Genomic DNA, 20,537 nt, shown 5'->3' with positions numbered 1-20,537 from the left:
ACAACTGCTCTTCACCACACACAGGGCTGAGGTTGGTCCTTCTGCTGCAGCGACAACTCGAACGTGGCACAGGTGGGGAACCTCATCTTCAAAGGGCAACAACGCAGTCCCACAAGGGAAGGATTGCTGGGAAAACCGTCTAATGCAGGTGGTGGTTTCTGAGCCACCGGAATCAACTTCACCAAGGCAAAAATGCAAGCGCCTTGTCCATGTGAAATCTCCACACAAAAATCCGGTTTGGCTACACTCTCTGAGTCCCTAACCTATCTTGTTATACTGTAATCTTACCTCCCTATGTTATAATCACTAACCCCAGGAATACTGCCAGCATGGAATAACAGGCTGGTTTACCATAAACCAGGGTCTTAAATTGTACGTGCCCGAAGACAGCCACAGCTACAATATACGCAACGCCTTGGACAACCAGATCACTTACTTGGAAACCTAAATGTGGATTAACAAAACTAATACTGAGCCCCTTAAAAACATATTTGTTTGTACACAACAACAGCAGTTTCTTGTTCGCCAGACAGAAAAAACAACCACCACACCAATTAGCTTTCACAACAGCTGACACACTTGCGTGAATATTTTATATGAATCAAGAACAGCAAGACTGGATCTGAGCCCTTTGGTGTGGTTATTTCTGCCCAACCCAGTGACAAAGTACCAGAAACTCTGTGACAACCACCCTCACATTTCAGATTTTGTTTTAAACAAAACTTTGTGGAGTTCACAGGCATTTTCAAGTGCACATGCTAGACAGGCGCCTCCTCCGCAAGGAGCACAAACGCAATTCAGGCTGGGTAAGACCATGAGCGACCTGGTCCAACCTCCCAGCTGGCTGGCCCTGCTGCAAATCTTGAGCAGGAGGTTGGACTACAGACCCCCTGCGGTCCCCTCCACCCTGAATTGTCTTCCAGTCCTGTGAGAACATTCCTCGCTGGAACAGGCCAGCGCCTGGCTCTGCTTCCCTTGACACGAGCTTGCACCCTGCTCCATAAATAGTCCCATTACAGTCAGTGGGGTTCTTCCTAAAGTAGACAGTGCCTGAGCACATCAGATCCTCATCTGGCTTCAGCCGATACAGCTACAGCCTACCCTGCAAAACTAGGCTGATTTACAGTAGGGAAGAATCTGGCCCAGAATGGGAAAAAGGCGGCAAAGTCAGGCTTTCGCCGTGAATATGCTGTTTCAGGGGGAGGCCTGAGCTAAGCTAGCGGCAACGGTTTATGTGAGAAGACGTCATTTCATGTGGAAAGCAACCAGCATTTCAACGCTGTTATTAGTGAACTTAGTCCAAGAAAATGAAGCTGCTTTTAAGAACTGTTGCAGAGTTGGTACCCATTAGAAATGCGCATTAATTATCCATGCAATTTGTAAAATTAATTTAATTAAGACAATATATGTACATGCTTTCACAAGCAACAGCAGAGATCTAACATTGTGTGCTGTACAGCGTGTTCTGTACTCCTGATTGCAGGTATGTCCCTCAAATAAAAAAGTAATCACTGACTTCAGAGGCTGACTTCCCAGGTCTCAGGCAGAAGGTAACTTCTCATGCAACAGCTTCAGTGGTTCACATAAAAATACACCAGAGGATAGTCTCATGCCTTTACTAAGATGAATGATGTGAAGAAGAGACGTTACCTGATTAGGCTGAATTTTCGGCACATGTGCTTTCCACATTTGAGCTTCCCTAGAGATTGCCGTCTCCAGGAGGAAAGACAACCTCTGGCTCTCCAGGGGTCCTGAAAACTTCATGGTAACCCTTGGATCCACCTGCCACCCAGCTGGATACAGCTACCTGCAAAACCAAAGACAGCCTGGTGAAACACTGAGCCGCGCCTGCCCGCTAAACTGAGCAAAAGAAAGCACAAAGGAAACTAAAGCTGCAAGAAACGGAACAGGCTCATCTGTAACAGACAGCGATCGGGTATTTGGCAAACCTACCCAAGGAAACCCAAACCAGTCGGCTCAGATTCAGATGAAGCTGGGCCAAAATCGTCCACAGGCCTCCAGCACCTATGTGGGCTGGAGAGCCCTGCCACTTCGAGGTTTTCTGCTTCTCTGTTATGTAGACAATCAGGCAAGTCCTCTCCTGCTTCAGCAGCACTAAAAAAGTAGGGCTGTTTTATGAAAAATACTTGAGAAGAGGGGAGAGCTGTATGGCAAACATAAAGGAGATTTCAGTTAAGTTGGTTGCCCTGGCTGAAATCTTGCTGAAGTTAAAACCAATCTACCTGTGACTTCAAGGCAAGTCAAGACTGACATTCAAACACTTTTCAAAAATCCCACCCTCAGAATCTGGTTGGTACCAGCCTTACCCCAGTACTCTCTGCAGTAACAGGAAGCTCTGTGCAAAACAGAGGAATGCTTGTTTGAGAATTTAAATTATTTACAAGCTGAAGCCCGGCAAAAAGATCAACGTTTTCCCTCTCTGCACAGTATGGTTTTTAGCTTCTCACAGAAGCTGCGACCCATTTCATGCGCAATGCAAATGTGCCAGGGAGTTCAGGACGGTTCCTCTCGGGTCTCATCACTCTGAAAATATGTTAGATCCACAAAACTTTAGGGCATATATCTAATTTTAGATAGGAAATGAGTTTTAAAGGAGGAAAAAAGCGGCAAACCCGGTGACAGCCTTTGCAAAGCATGAATTGAATACAAGCCAGGTAAGTGACGGAGAAAATTTCTGCAAGGCCTAGAATATCCAGAAACGCTTGCTTCCACTGGCAGAAGCGATGATAAAAAGCATGCAATTTAAAGCAAAACACTTTGCTATACACAAAACAGAAAAATGGGCGTTCTTCTGGCCCTAGTGCGGCCTCCCTCAGCAGTAACAATATGTCAAGAAAGAAACTTGTAAATTTGAAACGAAAACCAAAGCAGAAGCAAGATTATTTTTTTTTTAACTTTTTTTAAAGACAACAAATTCCACCATCTGCTTGCAAATGGAGAAGATAATCTGATCGAAAAGGTTATTCAAATTGTTCTATTACTACCTACCATTACTCTGGCCGCAAATTTCTTGACAGTATTAAATCACTTAGGCAAAACAATTCAGCCCCGAAGGGTAAATCCATGGGAAAGTTATCTAAACTTTCAATTCCTTCTGTGAGCTCTTGTGAAATCCGCAGCAGGTGGATATTGGCCAAACGCTAACCAGGCTATTTTATAAAGACCAGTTTGTTAATACAACAGTTTATGCTGTATTTACAGGAAATAAGGCAACATCTTGAATCGGAGAAAATAAACAAAATTCACAGTGAAAACAATCAGTTTATTGTAAATAATAACAACAGCAGCTCTGAACAAACGAAGATTCAGAGTGCTTTCACAGAGTTAAGGGAAACTAGAACAAATATTTTTCTTTATCAATTTACAGGAGTTTTTAATGGGCGTGATTCACACAGAACCTGTACGAGGCATAAAACCGCACTCAAGTCCCACTTACAGCCAAACAGGTTTGAAGTGGCAAATAAATGTCAAGCCTCTCAGTCCTGAACAGAAACCCCTTTTATATTAGATTCTTACAGAACAAATGCTTCTCCACGAACAAAGGAGAGGCTGTACTGGCTTGGCATACCCCTACACAAGGTTTCCAGCCCATCACTGCAATGACCCAAGGTGACTTGGGCCATATATTGACTTTCCAGCTGGAGGGAACACCTTGGATCCAGGATTCCTGAGCTGGCTCAAAATGCTTTGCAGTGTGTCTCAAAATCACTTCCCACCAGCCCCCAAATGCCTAACTGAGTATCACTAGGGACTGAAAAATCGCTGTTAAAAGTTCCTCACTTCACAAGAGGGAGATTCTGCCTGGGAATAGATTAAACTGTTTTTCTAAACAGAACCGTGGCTTGAACCGCAGCTTATTTATGTGCATTTACTAATTTTTGCATTTCTTTTTTAAACCTCGGGGTGATCCTGACGACACTCATACCACTGTAAATGGGGCTGCTGAAGGTGAAGGGGAGAAACATGCACATTCACAGCCTCCCTCCAGCCCCACCCCAGCTCATTCCTACGGGGGCGGGGGGGGGGGGGTCTTCATTAGCATCTCATTATCTTCCCATCAGACACTAGAGGTTTCAGTGTGGGCTGGGCTGGTTCCCAAAGGCCGTATCACCCACCATTTCCAGAGCCATCAGCGCTTCCGAAGGAGGTGTAAAGCCCTAGGAAATGAGGACAGCAGTGATGAGGGCTGCACCCCTGCACTGATGGAGAAAACCAGTTCAAATTGCAGGCACAGGTAAAATATTTTCTCCCATCTGGTGTGCAGGGGCGGGGGGGGGGGCATCCAGCAGTCAAGGGTTGAGCTGGGGGACCTCGCATCAGGGAGTGTAGCCTTCCCACCTTGCAACTCAAAGAGTCCCAGAAAAGGGGTTTCTCCAGACCTATGCAGAGCAAAAGATGGGTGATTTTTCATTTATTTAACTGAGCCTGTGGACTGTCAGTTGCTACGTGCCAGGTAATGCTAACTGGGTAACATCCAGCAGGGTATCAGCTACAGTCTCTCAGACCGCACCTGCAGAAGACGGCAATTAAAGGTGTGTGCGAGCGCTCGGCGTTGCACAAGGTGAAATACACGCATGGAGAAAAACGGTGAGGTTTGACCAGACCCAAAGCTCATCCAAGCCAGCGGAGAGGCCAAAGCCAGGGACCAGCGCTGAGCGCCGAAAGCCGGGAGATAGCGAGCTCCTTGCTGCACGCTGGTCAGAAAAAAAGCAATAGCTATATTTAGCCCGACCACATCTCCTAATATGAAATATTGATGGTCCCTTTTTGGCTTTGCAGGAAAGAGAGAGTAATTAGCCACCCCTCAAATCACTGGAGAAAACACATGAAAAATTTCAGGCCAAATTGAGCATCCTCAGGCACCTTTTTTCTTCCTGTGACTGTATTTACAACACAAATGGGTTTCACAGGCCTCTGGGCCCAGAAAAGATCTTTTAGTTACCCTGATCCCTTTTTAGGTTGTCCCTGTAGTGCCTCAGCCCGTCAGTGGCCCCAGCAGAGAGCTCAGGGGAGTCCCTGGAGCACCCTTAAATACCAATGGCCCTGCAAGGGACATTTTTAGTGAGCAGTGATGGCGACTCTTCTAGAGTTGCCAAGGGGAAAAGAGAGGGAAAAATAACCTTTCCTTTCTGAACTAGGGGGGTAATTCAATGAGAGCTGAGGCACAATAACCTTTATAAGGAAAAAAAGAAAAGGAATGACGTGCTTGAAACTTTTCCTTGGAGCAACAGTGGTGTGCAGACTTTTCCAGCACCGAGAGCACGCCAGGCAACTTGCCAAGCACCCCGAGGGCTGAAACAAGTTTGCATCTAAATTTACATAGCTCTTAATCAGATAAATGCACGCCATTTTAAAAAAATGCCAGCATGCTCTACGTGTATGCAGTGCTTCACGAAACACAAGGGAGCCACTGCAGAGCTTGCAGAAGATGAGAAATGGGATGGTCGGCACAGCTTCCCGAAATCCTGTGCATGGAAGTCGGGTGAAGACAATGGAGAGACCTGACTCTCTTCTCTCTGCTCAGATCATGCTCAGATCAAGATGATAAAACTCGAGCATCGCAGAAAAGCAACGTCAAGGCTCCCATCAGCAGTAAAGATACTTGTCAATGTATCAGGCATCTCTGCAAAGAACAGCAGTACCAACAGGAGAGCTGAGCCTGCCCTGATAGCAAAGATTTGCTCCAGCCAAAAACTTGCACGCGTTTTTCTGTGACGGAGCCCAAAAGACCCATGGCGGGAGGAACTGCTGAAGCTGTGACAGTCACCATAAACTAACTCGCCCTAGCTTTCTGTTTCTGCTTCCCTGAGTTAAAATTAAACTTTAGCTCCAGGGTGGTGCGGGGTTTTTTTTTCTGTGGTCACTTTGGAAGTTTTTAAACCACTGTTCATACAGTTCCTAAAGTTCCTTAATCTTCACTGGGACATTAACGGTCTACCCTGAAACTTCTGAAAGAACAGCTGGAACGTCACTTAAAGGAGAAGTGAGCCAAGTCAACGCATTGGCTTTGTTTTGACGTCTCCTGTGAGCAAGGTCACAAGCTGCAGGTTGAATCTTGCTCTGAAATTAGACAGTCAAAACTTTGGTGTGAGGTTTTCACTTGTGAGAGGCATTAAAAGTCACCAGCTTATCCATTAAAAATACCCCAACTTGGTCCATAAAATGTAACCCATCTCATATAAAGATCTCCCTTTTTGATTCAAGTTTATAGCTAACTTTACTTAAAGAGGTACTTTCAGTTTCCCTAGAGAAGTTTTACACTCCTAAGTGCTGCAGGCTATGGTTTTCAAAACCATTTTCGTGTTTGCAGTAATTGAGGCAGACAGCGACCTAGCCAGAAACACTTTTTCATTTGGGGAGGTGTGCATTTGTGTAGGACGCAAAATAATCGATTTTTTTTTTTTTTAGGCTTTGTAATCACTTGCACTGACAATAAAAAGTGCCTCTTGCAGACAGAAGATGCAGTTACAGGAATGTATTATCCACTGGCAGAATAAGCTCGTAACACAGCTACTGATTTTCCCCTGCCTCCAGTTGCAATTCAGCTGTGCCAATACAACTGCACTGTAAAGAGGATCACTGAAATCATTCAGGGCAATAATAAAAACCTTTTTTGTTTTGGTTGTGGGTTGTTTTGGGGGGTTTTATTGTTGTTGGTTTTTTAAATATAGATCATTTCATAAACAATTGACAAGATTTCTAGGACTAGAGACAGCCTAAAACCCGCTACCCTTATTCTGCGCATAAATCCAGGTGGGTATTCTGGACAAGAGGGGCAATTCCAATAGAGCTTAACCACCACATGCATTTCTGCAGACCTTGTAAGTATCTTCAGTGACCAGCAGCCAAATCTGCTTCAGCTTTAAGCAAGCAATAGTACAGTCTTACAGATGACCTGAAAACAGACTTTTCTGGGTGGGGGAGGAAGGCGAAGCAGAAGGAAGAGAGGAAGGAGACTGAATTCCTCCGAGCCCCAGCCAGCCATCTGTGATTTCAAATGATCAAAACGTAGTCTGCACTGCTAGAAGAAATGGTCTAACTGCAAGTTGTGATTAGAAATTTCAAAGCTGTGGGCGGGGGGTGGGATGGATGTTAATTTTAGTACCTGGGGCTTTCTCTTAGCTTAACTCTTTCCTCACCCCATGTCGGTAAAACAGTCTAGAAATTTATGCCGGACAGAGGCAGATGCCTACAGTGTTGCTTACACCCGAGAAGAAAAAAGCAGGAGGCATAAACTACTTTTACAATTTTACATTATCTCTGTGCCACATAACAGTTCTAAGAGGACAATGTTTCTGTGGTTTAGAGAGTAAAATTTCCCATTAATGCCTCCCTACTGGAAATCAATGCCTCTGTCTTTTCAACTTGCCAAAGCACAACATGATGTGATAGCGATAAGCAGAGGACCGGTGTGGGTTAAAACCAACTGTTCTGAGTTGTAGAAAGTAAATCATGTTAGTGGAAATAGCTTGACAGAGTTGTGAGACAATAGATGATCTTTCTCAAGTTAAATGACTGAGAAAAATATGCTTGGGAATATAGTTTTGAATTTCAACATCTGAATAAGCGAGCCTGTTTGAAGCAGCGAACTGACTTCTATGGAATGAATACTAATATACATTAAAATAAGAATGCGCTCCCCCATGAGAAATGCATTAGTACCAAACACAAATATGCCACAGGTACGCATATGATATTGCACCTTTAACAAGCAGCGTATTTGACTTGTGTATAAGCCAGCCAGCAGACCTAAATTCGGAAAGAGGTAATTTTATTCAGGCTGGGAAATGAAGAGGGCCCTTGCCATTTGTCTGTATGACTCACCCAGAGCTAACTCCCACAACCTGCTACAAAGGCAAGTCTGTGAGATATTTTGGCAGCATCGTTCAGGCAGGCTCATGTACATCACACGCTCGCCACTTCTTTTCCTCCAACCAGATTTTTCCTGGGAGTGCAAATAAAGTTGACCTCATTTTAGTGCCGCTTTTCCAAACTGAAGAATTTTTCCAAACATTTTAAAGAAACCTGCCAGTTAAAAACACAGGTCCGCAACAGCAAAAAGAGAATGCAGAGCAATGTTTTGATGGGAGGGAAGGGAGGCGTTTTTCAGTATGTTTTGAAACAGAGAAATCTCAGGACCTATTTAGCAACTACGGAGGAGGAGCAGGAGCCCTCTGGAGAGGGCTGCATCATGACCAGCAGCAGTGCACTCTTCTCACCACCATCTTCTGCTTCTATTCTGTTCAGAAAGGAAAGCTCAGATGGAATTTGTCACAGCACCATAAACACTTTCAGATTTGTAGAGCGATGTGGCAGAAAACATGAACATCTTCCGTTCTTCATGGTATTCCCTAAGGGTAGCAAAAACATCATCACGAAAACAGGGGGAATAATTCAGGGGAAAAAAAAAAAAAAAAAAAAGCCTGGATGAGGGCATTTTTAAATAGGAGGGAGGGTGCCACAGAGCCACTGGTGACGGCAGTGGTATAAAGCTGCTGTCTGATGGCTGTCACTCACTGGGTTTCTGCAGGTACAGGCCTGAGCCGTTCATTTTTTACAGCAGCCACCGCTTTGTAAAATCTATGCCTGCTGCCCAGCCTTTTCTATCCTACACCCAGGGACCATAAACCAGACTAGTTCTAAGAAATCTCTGCTGTACTTCTTTCCCCAAGCCTCATGATTGACACCAGGGTTTTGCTATTTTAGGGAAGCTTAAATGGTATGTTGCAAAGTATGGAATTTTAAAAAACAAGGTACAAGATGAACTCCTGACTGAACTTTCAGACAATGTCACCATTCTTTCCTCCTGGCGAGACAGGCATGCTTCCAGACCCATGCCTGCCCTGCCCCCTTTTCTAATGGCTCCGGTTGGAAATGCCGGAGGTGGTTTGCGTTTCCTTTTTCTCTCAGAAACTGCCAAGATGAGTCCGTCCAAGCAGCATTTGCCCAGAAAGGCCTTTGGTCAGCAACGGCTTAAATTTTCCATGCCACAGCTCGCGAGTGATGCAAACGAACTGTTTCAATCACAGCTCCTTTCCCTTCTGAGGCAGTGGGTGGCAACATACCAACTAAACTGTGGATAAAAGGTAAACTCCGAATCCAGCCCTAGGAGACCAGCTCCAGCTGCATAACGTATGCGTTTGATGCAAAGAGGAGATGAAACTCAATATACTTTAATGAGTTCTGCTTTGAGATCTTGGTTTATTTGAACCTAAAAATCAAAGGAAAAGTTATTAACTGATGGAGGCTGTTTGCTTGCATGGATTAAATTAAGCAAAAACAAAACCATGGCAAACCAAAACCCCTCTATGCCTTTTATGAACACTTGCAACACAAATGCTTACATTTTGTACTCTTTCAACACTGTGGGCTCATCGTCTGGCTGCTGATATGCATGCAAGATGCCTCCTGAAGATGTAAACTCCTCACAACGTTTATTAAAGTCAGCCATGGGACTCAGGCTAACATTTTGGTAGGAACGGGCCCTGCTGTTGTTCAGCACAAGAGATTGCAATGCTCAGGAGCAGCCGAGCTGCCAGGTCAGGAATGTAAGCCTTTATTGTGTGCACTGGGGTATGACATCAAGGGCGGACAGCCCTCGTATGGGACAATTTGCGGTCATATGCCAAAAAGGTGGTGCTACCTCCTTGTTCAGAACCGAAGCAGGAGACAGGTATGAAGCAGCTACAAACGAGCGTTTGCTGAAAAGACATGCATTATTTTTATGCTGTTTCCAACCTAAATGACGGGTAAATCCAAGAAAGCAACGGCTCAGCCCTGTACCAAATTGTCTGTACGCTGTTGGCAAAGAAACGAGCACAGCTCGCAGAGGCAACCAACCAAGGTTTGCGCAGCAGTCTCTGGGTTCTGCTTTGGGACCTTCTGGATCTTTTGGGGACGAGGTCCAGGATCACTGGGAAACACCTGGGAACCCCCTGAGAAACTTGAGGGTGCTGCTGTTGCTAGGTAAGGAGGAGGTAAGGGGAGCCACGAGGCCGTGAGCCTGAAGAAGCTCTAGCAGCTTCTAACGAGCGTGATCAGCTGTCCTTGACCCAGCGTGCAGCTGCTCCCTAATTAGGGAGGGTCCAGCACCCTTTTAGCCAGTGCTTGGGCGAGGTCTATATAAGAGCCAGGCCCAAAGCATCACCATCAAATATAGAAGTTTATGTAAAAGGCTGCTGTGAAAGGGGACTGGGCTTGATCAGCTCCAGTGTAAACAGCCTCAGATATGCTGGTGGCACACCATGGGGCAGTTTCCCCCAGCAGATGTTGGAGCAGCTGCCCCTGCTAGGGCTGAGGTTTTGATGCAGACAGAGCTTTGGGTGATGGGCACAGCCCTCCAAGCCCCAGGCTGCAGGGAGTGCCTAGGGCCTCCCTCTGAAGCTGGGAGAGATGGTCCTCTGTCCTGCAGGAGGTTCGTTGTCTCGGAGGAGGTGTGGTGCAAGGTGAAGGAGTTACAGGAGTAAGTGAGCAGGCTGTGCAGCATCAAAGAAGTTTCATGGGAGACGGACAGGATTTTCTCTGGAACTCAGTAGCTTGAAAAGCCTCAGCCCCCATCTGCAATATAGAAGCAGGCAGTGTCTACCCTTATCATCAAGGTAAGTGAAACCTCTGGAGAAGGGGAAGGATGGCAAGGGGTGACTTCTGGCACTAAAAGGAAAGTTTCTGCCCCACCTAAGGGCTTCTAACTACAAAAGAGGTTCACCACAGTCATTAAAGAGGAGCCAGATGGGCATTTAAACAACGGGCCACCTGACCCTAAACTATGCAACACCTCTACAAAGGTGTGAGTATTTGTAAGGGGTAATTCTTTGCTGCAGGGGACAGAGGCACCCACCTGGCAACCTGACCTCTTGAGAGGTTTGCTGCCTGCTGGGGGCCCAGATCTGGGAGGTTGTGGAGGGACTGTCTGGGGTTGTCCAAACTATTGTCTGCTACCCTTGCTGTTCTTCCATATAGGCATCAGTGACACCATCTGGGCAACCTGGAGGGTCAAGTGATGCTTGGGGGCCCTGGTGATGTTCTCAGTGCAGGTCAGTAGTTGGCTGCAGGACTGGTGTTGGCGACAGGGTTTTGGGTTCTATAACCACGGGATCCTGCTTGTGGAGCAGCATCTGTTTGGGAGGGACGGGATCCACCTAACCAAGCTGGGCAAAGGTATCTCTGCCAGTAGGATGGCTGACATTATAAGTACGGTTTCAAACTAGGCATGATGGGGCAGGGACAGAGTTACCAGGAGCCCTGTGAGAGTGACAGACAGGGTTGGTGGGCAAAGGGCCTGGCGTGATATTACAGGCAGAGACTGCAAAATAAAATAAAAAAAATGAGGCTTAAGCAGGGTTACTTCCAGAATTTGTGTGTAAACAAGGATGCACCTATGAGGTACCATTATGGAAAAATCCCCCCGTACCCTTTCTGGAAAATAAGCATGTTGGGGTGCTTCTCTGAAGTGCATGTATGCTTATGAACACAGTGTGGTGAATAAACATGGTGAGAGACCCGTCTGCAGTTGAAACACTACGATCTTGCTGGGATCACAGCGACGTGGTGGAATGGCTCCTGTGACTTGCAACGCTTGGAATGTTGCAATGGAGGGACAGACTCTTGACGAAAGACATGCTGGAATGAGGAGGATGGTAGACTTTCCCTTGATGTGAGAGAACAGCTGGAATGTGTGGAGATTTGCCTGGGGGTGGATGAGGAGCCAGCTGAGAGCTTATGGATGAGGATTAAAGAGAAAACATATAAGGGTGACACTGTAGTGAGTGGAAAAACAAGTGGATGAGGCTTTCTACAGCCAGCTGGCAGCAGCCTCCTGTTTGCAGACCCTGGCCCTCATGGGGGACTCCAACCATCCTGACATATGCAGGAGGGACAACACAGAAAAGCATAAGCAATCCAGGAGGTTCCTGGAGTGCATTGGTAAGATTTCCTGACCCAAGTGATAGAGAAGCTAAAGGTGAGAGGTGTTCTGCTGGACCTTATACTCTGCTACCAGGAGGGGCTTGCTGGGGATGTGAAGGTCAAAGGCTGCCTTGGCTGCAGTGACCACGGGATAGTAGAGTTCAGGATCCTAAGGGGAAGGAAGAAGGTAGGAAGCAAGCTCATCACCTTGGACTTCAGGTGAGCAGGCTTTGGACTCTTCAAACATCTGCTTTGAAGCGTCCCATGGGCCAAGGCCCTGAAGGGAGGAGGGGCTCGAAAATGCTGGTTAGTATTCAAGGATCATCTCCTTGAAGCTCAAGAGTTACATCCAAACAAATACCAAGTCAGGCAAAAATGCCAGGAGGCCTGTGTGGATAGATAAGGAGCTCTGGGCAAAGTTCAAACACAAAATATAAGGATTACAGAGGGTGGGTAACTTGGGAGAAATAGAGAAACATTGACCAGCCAGGGATGAGGGTAGGAAAGCCAAAGCCCAGCTGGAATTTTATCTGGCAAGGGATGTCAAAGACAAGAGGGGCTTGACTAAGTGTATAGGTAATGAAAGGAAGGCCAGGGAAAACATGGGCACGCTACTGAAAGTAGGGGCTGGATGAGCAGACAGTGAGGTGGACTGAAAACTGGCTTAACGACTTTGTCCAGAGGGTGGTGATCAGTGGCACAAAGTCTAGCCGGAGGTGGTGACTGGTTGTATACCCCAGGGGTCAATACTGGGTCTGGTCCTGTTTAACATATTCATTAATGATCTGGATGATGGGCCAGAAGGTACTCTCAGCAAGTTTGCAGGTGACACCAAATGAGGAGGAGTGCCTGATATGCAGGAGGGTCATGCTGCCATCCAGAGGGACTTCGGCATGCTGGAGAAATGGGCTGACAGGAACCTCATGAAGGGTAAGTGCCAAGTCCTGCACCTGGGGAGGAACAACCCCAGGTACCAGTATACGCTGGGGGGGTGTCTGGCTGGAAAGCAGCTTTGCAGAAAAGGCTCTGGGGGTCCTAGCAGACACCAAGTTGACCACGAGCCAGCAGTGTACCCTTGTGGCACAGAAAGCTAATGGTATCCTGGGCTGCATTAGGAGGAGTGTTGTTAGCAGATTGAGGGAGGTGATAGCTTCCCCTCTACTCAGCACTGTGAGGCTGCACCTGAGTGCTGTGTCCAGTTCAGGGTTCCTCAAAACAAGAGAGACACGGACACACTGCAGATAGTCCAGTAAGGGACCACTGGTACGATGAAGGGACCGGAGCATCTCTCTATGAGGAAAGCCTGAGAGAGCTGGGGCTCTTCAGCCTGGAAAGAGAAGGTTCAGGGGGCATCTTACTAATATACATAAATACCTGAAGGGAGCGTGCAAAGAGGATGGAGCCAGGCTCTTTTCCTTTGTGCCCAGTGCCAGGACCAGAGACAGTGGGCATGAATTGAAACACGGGAGGTTCCCTCTCAACATCATAATCACTTCTTTACTGTCAGGGTGACAGAGCATTGGCAGAGATTGCCCAGAGAGGTTGTGGAGTGTCCATCCTTGGAGATACCGCAAAGGCGTCTGGACATGGGACAGGGCAATTGGTTTTAAGTGGCCCTGCTTCAGTGGGGGGTGTTGGATGAGATGACCTTCAGAGGTCTCTTCCAGCCTCAACCATTCTGTGATCTTATGGGCTTTAGGCTCAAAGGAGCACAGTTGTGAGGGCTCAGCTGTATGCCCAGAGCAGCTCATTTGGGCAGCAAATGTGGAAAGCAGAGCAGGAAGGCTTTCAAAAAAAAAAAAAGGGGGGGGGGGGCCTAACCAAACCTGGCATTATGTAATGTCTCACTGCTAGTCTCCTAAAAGCAACACATGCAGAGTATGATTCACTTCTCCCATCACCAATGTAACTGGGTATAAATCAACAGTAACTTGAAGGAAGTCACTCTGAGGAAAATCAAGCTCACAACGCATGCAAGTGAGCAGTAATTTCATAAAATAGGGCCAGAGGCTTTCAAGCTCATAAAAGCTAACTCTCTACAGGCAAGGGCCAACAGGCATTCAGAATCTAAAGCATCACGCACACCACCTTTTGAGTAATATAATCCCCTGAAACCAAATAAATACAATGCCTCTATGGGCAAAAACACAGAAACAGGATTCAGCAGTAGTTCTTTTTGTCTTTCGGCAGTAGTCAGTCATTAACATAAATGAACAGCAACAAAACCAAACAAGTTTATACCCAGTTCAACACCCACATCCAAAAAATGTGTAACTACAATGGCTTGATTCCTCTTGACGGCAACAGAAGAATTTTATCTGAACGTCTAAGTGCTCGCTAAGGCCAATATTTTGCTTTGCAGATTCTGATTGGCTTCAGAAATTATCAGTGATTACAGCTAATACCAGGATACAGTGTGAGGCACTGAAAAGAGATAATTATGAGGAAATGAGGAATTATCTGCTGTTGAAACAATAGATCAATTACGAGGAACTGCACAGTAGCTGCAGAGCAGCATTCTTAGGCTCTGAGGGTACTGTCTCTTCTTTCTCAGCAACCAAAGAGAACCCACAGTTATAAAGCTTAATTATCCTCCAGGAGCTCAAGCTTGCCGACTAATTAGCCTCTTGTTGAGACAATACAGAAGAGGACCTAATTCCAATTGTCCGCAAAAATAGGATGGCACAGGCACAGTCCTGGCTCTTCCCTATGTATTCGTATCTCCTGCCCAACCAGTATGAAGGTAACAACCTTGATATCCCCGGTTCTGGACAGTCTAAAACCAACAGTCCTCAGCCTAAAACAAAGCCAGGGAAGGCAACTTTGAGAGGTGGGGGTACTGATAAAGAGAACACTGTATGCCTGAGGCAGTATGTAATGGCAGTCAGAGTTCTCCTGCTGATGCTTCCACAAAGCATGTTGTGCAAAGTCCCCCTTTGCTCCGGTCAATGCAAGTACAGACACATTTGCAGTGCTTTCACAAATGGAGACTAAGCTGCATTTGATGGTCACGTTATTACAGCAGCTGCATCCTTAAAGGAAGCAGGCTTTTCAGCTGTATGGCAGCAGTTAGGAGCAGTTAAACCTGAGATTTACAGTCAAAATTGTTAGGAAGGTAAAGGTTGAAGTCTTTGGGAGCCAAGTTCTCATCTAACAGACCACTGTAGTCAAGAGCTACACCAGCCAAGAAACAGCATCTCACTGTATACAGCAAAATACTGCCAAAAGGGCGCAAAAGCCTCTGGCAAATGGGTTCATCCAGCACCTCCCATCATCCCAGTAAAGAAAATGTTTGATGTCTGGGCTGATGAGCAAAATGGAGTATCTGCAGTAACATGTTATTCATGAGTGAGCTTTTAGATGAGTTTATTGCATAGCAAGTGCAAATACCCATTATGGTTAATAAAGCAGTGTTGATAATATTTGCAGTTAGCAAACACGCAGGAAGGGAAAATTTCAGACCACATCTGCTTTGTGCTGAGATGGGAGACACCTGAGATTTTCCTTCCATCTGAATGATTTCGCCGTGCTTTTTTGGCATTTGAAAATAGCTATTACTGTGTTGAATTCTCAAAGAAACTATTCTCTTTATTCGGTGAACCAGAATTCCACTTGAAATCCACCTCCTTGATGGCCAGCCTGGATTTCTTGCTTCTTCATCGGAGTGTCCTGGTGTCAAGTACCTGGGTTTGTACCTTCTCTAGACCCACAGAGTCATGGGAGCGAAGGAAAACTGCCACAATTTGTTCCTGGGCAGGTTAGCACTAGACACCCATTTTACATCTTGCAGGGGAAGACCTTCAGATCCCACAAGCATGTTCCTTCCACTCAATCTGGAGATGCATGTCTTCTCCTTTACTCACTTTTTGCTTCCTGCTTGGACAATGGAGTCCTAAGGGTTATCATTTGGTGGTCAAAATACAATGTCTAGCCTTCCTGAAGCCACTGGTCTTGTCCAGGCTTTTTAAAATCTATCTCTGGCAGGCTATGGAGAAGTCTGAAAACTACAGATGGTGCATCTATCCATTCTATCACCCAGGTTAGATGGATAATCTACATCAGCCTGACAGCTGTGCTGCATCTTATTTCCTGAGACGTGCTGCATAAAAAACACAAAGATGAGACCCGCAAATACATGTGCTCCCAAAGAGCCAGTTCGGTGCGAGGTCAAGATTAATTACTGCTTTAACCAGCACACTGCTGCAGGTGTGCAAAGGAAAGCATCTTTCACACAGGTCCTGGGGGAAGGCACGCTCCGCCAGATGATCACTGCTCACGTTCTCATTTCTGCTGCCTGCACAAGGTACGCTAAGAAGCAGGTGAGCACAGAAAAGTTGAGAAGGGAAAATGTAAAAGACTGTAATTACAGGAGAGATGCTCAAAGCTGTAAAAAGCTAAACATTTGGGTCCACCTGCTGACTTGAAAAGCTTATCCCAGGGTAATGACGCAAGCAAAGGTAACGACATTGAACAGCCTCGCACTTGGACTGAAGTCTGTTTAAATTGGTAAATGTCTGTAAATATTACTGAAACAAATAATCTGAAAATAGGAAAATAACCCATTTCGGAAAGGAAACGTTGATTGCATTGAAGTGTTATGGCAGATAGATAGCTCTGGATGCTGCCTTGCCCTGGAAAATATAGATCCCGACAGCTGACTTGTCCGTTCCCTCCGACAAAGCTATCCCAAGGCCTCTAGGATGTAGGGATACAGACCACTGAGCTACGACTGTTTCCCTAAAACTATACCTGAACCAACCCAAACTCCCCTTTACCACCTGATTGTGCAGAAGAGGCCAGAAGGGAAGGCCGCGCAGCTAGCCTGAACGAGCCGCAGGGCTGGCCCCAGACCGCGCTCCTGGCCAAGGCCAGGGCATGTGGCAGGGCTGGCAATGGAGTCTCTTTGCCCGGCGGGGCTGAGGCTGCTGTCTCTGAGTAGCCCGCACCCAGCAAACCTCAGGCTGCGTTGAGGCATGTCAATGCCCTCAGCTGCATCCAGGATCGGCTGCCGCTGGCGAGACCACAGCAGAAACACCCCGCAGGAGCTGTGCTCTGCTCACCACTGGCTCTCATCAACAGTGGCTGCAGCCCTGTGACACCCCAAATATGAAACAACAGGGAAAGCCTAGCCACAGCAGCTGTCCACCGAGCAGGGCCTTCTGCGGCGAGGGTCCTGATAGAGCAAGGCTCTTATCGTGCAATGACAGAAGCAATCTCAGATTATTTTTTCATAAGAACCCAGAGCAAACAAAGCGCAGGACTCGGTAAGAATATAGAACGGACACAGTAAAAGGAGCGCCTTAAGATCAGTTCTGCCGTATCAAACTATACACAAGCTCTAAAGAGGTGTGAAGGACAATTAGAAGTATATATATACACCATGTGAAAGTTCAATTCCTGCTGGGGAGAAGCCAAAAGATCAGCTTCCCGCATCCCACGTCAAGGTCTGTACAGGCGCAGATGAGAGCAAGCCATCCCCCAGCTTTACGAGCCAGCCAAACTACTTTAAAAACAAAACCGAATCATTTGCAGGGATCCAAAATCAAACCCTCGAGACAAGGAAAAGATGCCGTGATTTGCTTTTTGAGAGACAAACTCCTACCCAGCCTCACCTTGCAAAACCTGGGCTCCACATGCACCGGTGTCCCCCAGCACCCGTGTCCCCCAGCTTTAAATCGGGGCAGAGGCAGCCGTCAGCCCCAGCTGAGGGGGTAGCCCCAAGGGGGGGGGTGTCACAGCCACATCTGCCACCCCTGCAAGGAGAAGGTGAGATACACTCCAGAAAGGGGAGCTTCATAACGGCATGCATTTTGCTCAATTTAAATACTTAGTTAATAAAAGAATCTCACCCTTCCGTCTTTAAAAGGGGCTGTGCCATATACAGGCACACCACGAAAGGAATGTTTTGGGAGCACACAAAGGCTGATGCTGAAAAGTGCTTTTAAATTCAGTCTCGAAACAGTCTGCCTTTTAACACCCTTATTTTTAAGAGCAGGAAAAGGCAGGATTGCTCCTTTTTCCTCCCTCCTTCACAGGGTCAAAAGGGGAGGATAAGGGAACAGTTTTTTCTGTGTTCAACAGACAGGTTTTCAGTGGGATTTTTCACAGGTCTGCTTTCTACCACCGGCATGAAATAACCGGCGGTAACCTCACTGCTATAAGTTCACCCCTTTGGAGATAACATTTATAGAACACAACGCCACTCTTCTTTCAAGGAAACTTCTTCCATCGCGGATGGGAGGGCAAAGAAGGAAGGGAGGAGAGCGCAGCCCATCTCTGCAAACAAAGTACACGAAAAGACAAGAGAACAAAACAACAACATTACGTCTGCCTCCACCCGCAGCCCGGCCCGGTGACCAGAAGTCACACCTGGGGCACAAACGCCCTGCGTGGGCCGGGGCCGGGGGACACAGAGGGCAGCCGGGCACCGAGGGGACGGGGGGTAGAGGAGGGCAGGGCGCTCGTGGCGCACACCCACGAGCAACGCTCCCGCGCCGGCGCTGCACGCACGTCCACCCACGAAAGCTCAACGCGCGGCGGCCGGGAGGGTGGGACGCGCGACCCTCGGCGCGCACACGCAGGGCGCACCGCTCGCGGGACGCGCCGCCCGTGACGCGCCGATGCTGCGGGCACACCGCACCGCGCGCACACGCACACGCGCGGCGGTGCCTCGCACACCCGATCCCGCAGCGGGGACCCTCACATACGCCCCCCCACCACACCACACGCGTCCCCCGCCCCCGCGGCTCACCTCCCCTGCGCGGCGGCGGGGTGCCCGGCGGGGCCCGGCCATCAGCACCCCATGGCGGGGCGACGGCGGCGGGGCTCCTCCGCGGCGCTTCAGCACCGTGCGGGCCCCATGTCCGGGGCGGCGGCGGCGGCGGCGGCCGGCGGGCTCATGTCGCCATGGCGGGGCCGGTGCGGGGGCCGCGGCGACGAGGGGATCGGGGTGGGGGGGGGGGGGGAGTGTGTGGGAAGGCGGGCCGCCGCCGCCGCCGCGCGGGGCTGGGGGTGGGGGGGTGGGGGTGGGGAGGGAGGAATTAAAATAAAATAAAAATAAAAAGTAAAAGGGAAGGGGGAGGGGAGCGAGAGGCAGCCCGCCGCAGCCAGCCGCTTCCCGGGGGGGGGGGAGCAGGGGAAGGGAAAGAAGGGCCGGCGGGGCGGCCTCCCCTCAGCCCGTCCCCGCCCACCCGCGCGGGGGGCGGGGCGGGGCCGGGCGGCGCGCGCGGCGGCCGTTGGCCTTCAGCACCACCGCGGGGCGGGGGGGGGGACGACGACGACGCCGCGCGGGGCGGGGCGGGGGCGCCGGCGGCCGTCGATCGGAGGCGGCCGGGGCTCGGTCCCGCCGCACCGGCTCTCTGTTCGCTGTCTGTTCCCCCCCCCCCCCGCAATGCCTTCCGCCGCCCGCGGAGCGCCCCGGTGAGGGAGGCGGCGCGGGGCCCGGCGGCGGGCGGCTCTGTGAGGCGGGGAGCGGCGGGGGGGGGACGACGGGGACTCTCTTCCCTCGGGCCGCCCGGCGGAAGGATCGCGCGGAGGTAGCGCGAGTGTAAGCCGCTTTCCTGCCCGCCGTCCCTCCGCGGCGCCTGCGCGGCTGTGGGGACGGGCGGGCGGTGGGAGCCGCCGCCGTTGTCTCCGTGCCGGCGCTGAGGGGGGGCTCGGGTGGACGGCTCCCCGCCCCGACTGCGGGTGGGAGGGAGGGAGCCGTGGGCACGGCTGTCCCCGCCGCACGCCTTTCCCCTGCGAGCGGGGCTGCGGGCGCCCGCGGGCTCTGTCCGCTCCTTCCCGCAGCCCCACCACCGGAGGAGGTGTAAGTTCTCCCTCCCCCGGTGACACTTTGGCAGCAGGCAGGTTAAAGCTCTAAAGTTTCGTTTAAAACGCTCGCGAAAGAAGGAGCAGAGGCGTTTATTTACAAACACCTTCTCGTGCGGACGCTCAGCGAAAGCGTCGAGTTCAGGCTGCTTTTCCGTCCGTCCCGTGTGTCCCGGCCCCCGGTAGCGGGGACAGAGCCCCCCGGCACCGCTAGAGTTGCCGTATTTACCGCCCTGCGAGATGGAAACGGGAACTGACCCTTTACTTGCTTTATTTACTTACTTAGGCTTTTCCCCAGCACAAAGGCGTGCAGCAGGAGGGATTCACTGTCCTTTTTGTTCTCGTTTCCAGATGGCAGGCTCTGTCTGGCAGTCCCACTGACATAGCAGGAGACAGATGCCTCAAGTGCCAGGGAAGCCGAGATGTTTTCTCACAGCTCCGTCTATTACTTTTGTCCGCTTGACTTAAGAACTGGACAACTAAACTTGTGAGTGTTCAAATTTTTTGTAACACAAGTCCTTTTCTTTTTTTTTTTTTTCCCCCGGAGGGGGCTGGGTGTGTGTTATGATGCTGTACAGTAAAGACTAGGAACAGAATAAATACTTTGCATGAAAATCTTGGCGCTGTGAAGATGGGTGGCAAAACCTTGCTATACCACTAGAGGTTGAAATTAACAGATAAAAGCAAGAAGTTCAGAGCAAAGGCAACTCATTTTCTTTCAACTCCTTCCACTATCTGTAGTTATTAGCTGTTCAGCCAGCACACAAAGGAGGATTTCCTCTAGAGATAATAAGCAGAGTGAC

At 48.9% G+C, this 20,537-nt stretch overlaps 1 protein-coding gene across 2 annotated transcripts in view; it reads right to left on the bottom strand.

The window, feature by feature from the left end:
* CCNI (cyclin I) overlaps positions 1-18,887 on the bottom strand; it is a 34,784-nt gene extending 15,897 nt beyond the window's left edge. For both annotated transcript variants that reach the window (XM_075038835.1, XM_075038846.1), the window contains exons 1-2: positions 18,677-18,887; positions 1,651-1,807 (exon numbers count right to left, since the gene is read on the bottom strand). In XM_075038835.1, the coding sequence (XP_074894936.1) occupies positions 1,651-1,764 (114 nt within the window). In that variant the 5' untranslated portion in view covers positions 1,765-1,807; positions 18,677-18,887. The remainder of the gene's footprint in view (positions 1-1,650; positions 1,808-18,676) is intronic.
* Between the last annotated feature and the right edge of the window lie 1,650 nt (positions 18,888-20,537).

Source organism: Buteo buteo, chromosome 1 (assembly GCF_964188355.1).
Source record: "Buteo buteo chromosome 1, bButBut1.hap1.1, whole genome shotgun sequence".
NCBI classification, from domain to species: domain Eukaryota; kingdom Metazoa; phylum Chordata; class Aves; order Accipitriformes; family Accipitridae; genus Buteo; species Buteo buteo.
The sequence above is the reverse complement of the archived record's forward strand: the minus strand, read 5'-3'. Positions and strand labels throughout refer to the sequence as shown.